Raw genomic sequence first — 7,020 nt, forward strand, 5'->3', positions numbered from 1 at the left:
TATACATAATTAACGTAAACATTTTTTGTTTGTTTTAATCATTCAGTATTTAATACCTATAAGTGGCCAACCAATTCAGATTCACATGGTCTAGAGCTCATTAAAAAAAAATATGTCGTACTAATATTATTTTTCATTTTCAAGATTCGAACTCAAAAATAAAATAAAAGGTTGAAATTTCTCATTCCATCTTATATGTGGAAAATTAGCGAATTTCTGGTATTGATTGTGACAAATTGTGATGAGTAATATAATGCATAGAAATGTTTCGTTTTTATGTTTAACATGAAAATTATAATAGACATACACTTAGGAGTCATTCGATCACATATTATTAAATTTCCTTGACTTATTTTTACATATTTTGAACTTCTTAATAAAAAATCTTGACTCTAGGGTTGTAATTAACACTAGTGACGTCCAAGTGCTCCATCATTTACTTCAACTTTTCCACTACCAATTAACACACTTTCATCATTAGCATTGACATTTCCAAAATTAGTACCAAAACTTAAACCAAATGGTTTAGGGAGTGGATAATATGGATAGATTTCATCACTTGATTTTGCCACAAATTTAATGCTTCTAGCATTTGTGGATACAACAACAAGTGTACTAGCAATAAGGAGGAGGAAAATAAACTTTGTTGCCATTTTTTATGAGTTGAATTAAGACAAAAATTAGTGTTTTGTTATTTGTATTTTTGGAGTGTGTGAGAATTTTGTTTTGGGATTTGAAATTATATATAGATGTTAAGAATTGTAATTATGTTGAAAGTTAGGAAGATGTTAAGTTCTTGATCATGCATTGCATGTTATCAACTATATAATTCCTACTATAAGTCCTTAATTTCAAAGAATAATCTCAACTTCATGATCAACTAATTCTATTTTACAAAAATTAATAACTATTTTTATTTGATGTTCAAATATTCTTCTCTAATTTCCTTTTTTCGGGTCATTAATAAAGATTAAAATAAATAGAGAAAGGTCAAAATATCCTTAAATTATTATAAATGAGTATATTGTCCTCTGTTATTTATGAAAAGTACCCTTGCCGTCTAAAAATAGGACCACACTTGTCCATCCTCATTAGAAGAATATCAATTGTGTCCATGCCAGCTTACGCATGTAATTTTGATATCAAAAGATAACCAAGGATACAAGTGCTCAATTTTCAATAGTTCAACGGTATTTTTGCCCATTTTCAAGGAGGTAATATCGAAAGGTAGGGCTAGTGACTAGAGTGAAGTCTTCCGCTGGAACTGGATTCTCTAAAGCTTAAATAGAAGTACCCCTCGGGGGAGGATTGAATAAGGAATTTACTTCTCTAAATCTAAAAAGGAGAAAAAACAATTTCATCCCCCCCAAAAAGAACTCGGAGCCTAAAGAGAAGAGACTCTTCCAATCCAACTCTATCGAAAGAGAAAGAAAGCTGAGACTACGACTTGCTTAGTGCAGGGCTCTATCTACCCAACTAGTACTATTTGATCTACAAAAATCCAACCTGGAAACTTTGAGGTAGCCTAGCCAACAAATATCCAGAGAAACAACTCATGGGTTTCATTGATTTGACAATTTGCAGTCAATATTATCCACTTAAGGAAAAGTGAGCACAATACAATGAGCAACCAAAATAATCAAGCTCTTTATATTGATTTCAAAAAATTGAATCCCTAGAAATCAAGCTCTCACCAAAGATGGATATATAAAAAGTAAAGTTAAAAAGGAAAAAAAAAATGGAGAGGACTAAGAGGACAGTATAAGTCCATACAACCCACAAGTTCATTTTTTTCTTGATAACCCTGTTGTGTCCAAGCCAGCTGGCACGCAACTTTTGTATTGCGGAATAGCTTCTCATCAAGATATGTAAACACATTATATGTCTTTCACCTGAGGGCATTCACAAAAGCTAGCAAGGAGTCTACATCCCTCTTCACCGACGGGTACTTAATGGGCTGTGAAGTATGTCTAGGGAAGAAGAGTATTGTAGGGAAGCTACCAAGCTGCAATTCTTTTTGTGCAAATGCTTTCTGCTCACCATCTCCCCTGAATTTTGCTACTTTCACACCTGAACTCGCCAACTTCTCCGCCAATTCAACGTAGGATCCTTCCATTGCCTGTACAAAATCAGAAAAAAAGATCATTAAGATGATCCCCTAATACCATCCGGCTGGAGAAGTAGAGGCGAATATGCAGCAGCCTATTTCAATGGCTCAACTGAATCCAGTATTTTCGAAACATGGCTCATTAAATTCTAAACAATAATGTCAAAAGTATGTTATGCTCGGTGCTAAGAACCTTAAAGGTTGAACTAGTCACATCCAAATCTTGGATATGCCTCGGTGGAGAAAGAAAAAGTTGTTGATGAGAAGATTAATTACCTGGCAAAACTGGCACCAAGGTGCGTAAAGAACAACAATCCAAGGCTCTCTACGATTTTCCAACTTCAATAGGTTCTCGATTCCAGGCCTACTCAAGCTTACAATGTCGTTGGTGTCGAAAATATCAGCAACAGCAGCACTACCATTTGCATGGACAGCGCCATTTCCATTACCGTTCATGCTTTCGTCCTTGATGTTGGCCTTATGTAAGCCACACTCCTTGGCCTTGGAATCCTCCCACCACCACCTTCCTTCTCGCTCATGTTGGCCAGGTAGGACAGCTCGTGTGCAAGGTTCACATCCGATGGAAACATAACCTTGTGAATGCAATGAATTCACTGGAACATTCATGGCTCGCAAGAAATTCCAAATATCATTGCCATCCACATTGGCAACAGGATTCCACTTCACCAAGCTGCCTACTCCACCATCTAAACCCTCGAACGAAGGGTCTACCTGAACAATGGGAATTTCAGATCGAGTACCAGGGGACTGATCTTTACGTTGCCCTGTGATCCAGGCACGTAAACCTTTCAGGGCTCTCCTCAAGGGCCTAACTTTCCTTATGCGGCAGCATTCTTGGTGGCCATCTTCATAGAAAGAGTAGAGACCCTTGTTCCTTACTAAAGCCTGAACTTCAACAGCATCAGGGAACATATATTCAATATGAATCCCATAGTGCTTCTCCACTGCATCAAATAATTGGTAGGTTTCCGGATTCAACCTCCCAGTATCAAGGCTGAATACTCTAAATGGACGACCAGTTAAACGAGCATACTCTAGCAAAGCAACATCTTCAGCACCACTGCAAAATAAGGATATCATTTAGGAGCTGTACCAAAGCGAGAAAATCAATCAGGAAATTCATTTGAGAGAGACATCTAAAAGTAAACCAACATTTCTGATAAACAAGTAAAACAGCAGATGTATCAGGATAATACTCAACATTACCAAAACACGAAATAGCATGATGACCCTCTAAAATCCTCATCGCATTTGCATCACACAAAGCATTAACTGATGATTGATTTGGTAAAATTAACAAATTACAATGCAACATAAGTTATCTTCAGTGAGAAACATATTAATGAAACTAGTTGGCAATGTTCATACACATTTAGGAGATAGGATACCCCGCATTGAGTAGTTCCTATGAAACAGAACACGAACCAGTTTTCATAAACTAAAAAAACATGATCAAATATTTTCACGCTACAATGCTTAAATTTCATTCTCTTCAAGCATGCATGCATTACAGTCGGAAATATTCCTGAACCAATGTAATTCATCAATAAAAGAGCCTCGAAACATACAAATTTTATAGCAACTAAGAAATTATTGATTAGCTATTCAGAACCAGACCATTTTTCTTCACCAAAATCTTGAAATTTGGAGTTCCCAAATTGTTATTTTCGGTTTCAATGCTAAACTTTTACTACTCACTCATTCTTCCTTAGGCTTTTCTCATTCCTCATTTCCAATTATAAGTAGCTACTGCTTCTCTTTTACATTAGTTTCCCAAATTAAAGTTGTTTTACATATTTATACGTATTCTATTTGACAATACTTTGGCCAAAGAACAACAACAGTATAGTCCCACAAGTGGGGTCTAGGGAGGTTAGTGTATACACAAACCTTATCCCTACCATAGAGAGATTGTTTCTGATAGATCATCAGCTCAAGAAAAGCAAAAACACAACATTTATGGAGACATAAGCAATGGTACGAATGAGACATACGAGTATTACTAGCAGGAGAGACAAGACGCAAAACTATTTACTACCAGTAGAGGCTAAATCAATTTGGATACAAAATAGTACAAGCATCTTCAGCATAAGAAAAATCAACACCAATAGGTAATCCGGTGTACAATGCATCCCGCATTAGCAGGGTTCGGGAAAGGGACACACCCCTAATCCAAAAAACAAAGTATACCTGAAAGCAATGGCAATTTCACTTCCAAATTTCTCAAGGGCTTTATCCATAATCTTCAAAGGAGAAGCATTTGTTAGCTCCTTTGCCAATTTCTCATAATCATCTGTCTCTGCTTTCTCTTCCACCTCTAAACCCCACAAAAAATTACAAAAATAAAAAATCATTTCCATTACAAAAATTAGCAGTAAATCACACAAATTACTAAAATTCTAATTAACTCACCAGGAGCAACAATAGTTGCTGCTAATGGAACTAATGGCTTCATAGCCAAACTCCTCTGAGTAAAATTCACTGCTTTCAATGGAATTCGAGACCGATCCATTGGCTGAGTGATACCCATTTGTGAAACTGTAAAAAAAAAACAGCAAATTAGACCAAAAAACGAAACCCAGATGATAAATTCCCTTTTATCTTTATCACATTAACACTTTTAAGTGTAAAAATTGAAACTTTAAGAACTCAAACAAAAAAAAAACAAAGAAATAACAAACCTAGATGTTAAAATTCTCTGATCTTCATCACATTAACACTTTTAAGTGTAAAAATTAAAACTTTAAGAACCCAAACAAAAAGAAACAAAGATATAACAAACCCAGATGTTAAACTTCTCAGATCTTTATTACATTTACAGTTTAAGTGAGAAAATTGAAAGTTTGAGAACCAAAGCAAAAAAAAAAAAAAAAAACCCAGATGAGAAAATTCCCTACCACATTTACAGAATTAAATGCAAAAACTGAAAAATGGAGAGAAAAAGAGCAATGGGTAACCTTTAGGTTGTTGTTGTTCATATGAAGATGAAGAAGAAAGAGAACCATGAATTACACTTGAAGAAGTGAAAGCCAAAGCCATTTTCTCAAATCTCAAACAACAAATCTTCAATTGCAAATAATTTTTTCAAACAAAAACAAAGGATTCGCTTTCTGGGTTTTTGTTGAATTTGTAAAATTTTGCTTTTTTTTTTCTTTGATTTATATATAGGAGAGAAAAATGTCACCTGAAGAAGACGACAATACAGGTTCATTGAACGTGGACGTGTTTTTGGAATTTGATGGGTGTTTGACGTGGCGTAATGTTATTGGACGGTCTTTTATTTGTAAATCATTGATTTCTTTGTTAGCGAAACTGAAGGGAACAAGAAGACAAAGAGGTTGTTTGCGTAATAATAGGGGTCATTTACAATTTTGCCCCTATTTTTGTGTTTATGTTTAAATTAGGGAAAATAGTCAAAAATACCTATTTAGTTTTCATTTATTAATTGATTTTACCGTTACTGTTAAAATAAAATTGTTTTTATTTTAGCCATTTATAAACTTGTCACCTATACTCCTCAATTGGATGGAAAATCTAAAATCAACAAAAATAACTCGATTTTACTTAAATTACCAATTTTACTTGTGTGTGTATATATATATGTGTGTGTGTGTGTGTGTGTGTGTGTGTGTATATAGTATCAATTAAGGAAAATTATCAGTCTTAATAATATCAATCCAGTATATGATACTGATTTAGTATCAGTTAACCGAAAATTATCAACCTTAATAAATGGGAGGTATGGGCTGTATTTTTTATTGAGAGAATGAGTATTTCTTGAATTACTTTGGATTGGGGTATGAACATATAATTATTTGGGAAAATTACGCGGTTAAGCAAACTTATACTACTTAATTACTCATCATAGCTATAGTTTGTTATAATTACCACTCGCGACTAACATTAACCATTAATTACATGGGCTGACTTCGAGTTTGTATAATTAGTCACGTTTGTATATGTATAATTTGCCACATTTGTATTAATTTGCAACTAACAATTCTTTGTTTGATTTGTATTTGTATACGATGGTTTGTATTTGTATATGACGATGATTTTTCTTTGGTTTTTCAGTTTTTGTCATCAAAATACATTCAATCTTTTTGTGTTTAACTTTTTAAAGTTTGTATAAACGTGTAGTTTTTGAATTTTGTATAATATAATTTATATAATGTAATTTGTATAATATATTTTGTATATTGTTTAAAGTTCATATGTTTATATTTGTATTAATTAGTTATTTCTAGTTTTATTATATTTGTACAATTCGAGACTTTATATTACTCAATTATACAAAAACACGCGAATTATACAAACGTACCTGCGAATTATACGAACGAGATGCAAATTATACAAATTATTGTCCTCTCTGGCTCGTCTCTCTCCTCCCTCTCCCAGTTTCGCTCGCCTCTCTCCTCCCTCTCCCAGTCTCTCTCGCCAGAATATACAAATACATATGTATAATATACAATTATCTAACCGATATGCATATACAATTCACCTCTCTCCCACTCTCTGCCCTCTCTCGCTCGCCTCTCTCCTCCCTATAACATGTAGCTACAAATCGTAATTAGCAAACTATAGCTACGAAGCATAATTAGGCTATTTTTGAGTAGCTATATGTGAAAGTTCCTCAAATTATTTTGAGTTTTGTGGCCCATTTATGTAGTTTTCCCTATATTTAATGAAAAAAGAGACATAAGTTAATTAAAGCAATGATATGTATTTTCTTGTTGTGATTTTAATTAAAGAAAAAGAATAGATGTAAGTTGGTTCTATAATTTAGTCGATACATCACTCGATAACTGTCCGATAATTGTTAATACGATATCAAATCAATCGATATATTATTGGTTGACTAGTTGATCAATACATTTTAAAAATCGATATCC

General features: G+C 33.8%; 1 protein-coding gene across 1 annotated transcript; it reads right to left on the reverse strand.

The window, feature by feature from the left end:
• Positions 1-1,539: 1,539 nt before the first annotated feature.
• On the reverse strand, positions 1,540-5,270 carry LOC102587128 (5'-adenylylsulfate reductase 3, chloroplastic-like). Its single transcript, XM_006343220.2, has 5 exons — positions 5,086-5,270; positions 4,541-4,666; positions 4,319-4,445; positions 2,384-3,188; positions 1,540-2,119 (listed from the first exon to the last, which is right to left on the reverse strand). Exons 1-5 carry the CDS (start codon positions 5,165-5,167, stop codon positions 1,889-1,891), a joined length of 1,371 nt encoding a protein of 456 aa, XP_006343282.1. The 5' UTR covers positions 5,168-5,270; the 3' UTR covers positions 1,540-1,888.
• Between the last annotated feature and the right edge of the window lie 1,750 nt (positions 5,271-7,020).

Source organism: Solanum tuberosum, unplaced genomic scaffold, assembly GCF_000226075.1.
Source record: "Solanum tuberosum cultivar DM 1-3 516 R44 unplaced genomic scaffold, SolTub_3.0 scf00039, whole genome shotgun sequence".
Taxonomy (NCBI): Eukaryota; Viridiplantae; Streptophyta; class Magnoliopsida; order Solanales; family Solanaceae; genus Solanum; species Solanum tuberosum.

Coding starts and splice junctions, on each gene's coding strand:
- LOC102587128 (XM_006343220.2), bottom strand. CDS start 5,167: ATGGCTTTGGCTTTCACTTCTTCAAGTGTAATTCATGGTTCTCTTTCT. Junction 3,189..4,318: donor GAAATTGCCATTGCTTTCAG/GTATACTTTGTT, acceptor CTTATTTTGCAG/TGGTGCTGAAGATGTTGCTT. Junction 2,120..2,383: donor CTTGGTGCCAGTTTTGCCAG/GTAATTAATCTT, acceptor GATTTTGTACAG/GCAATGGAAGGATCCTACGT.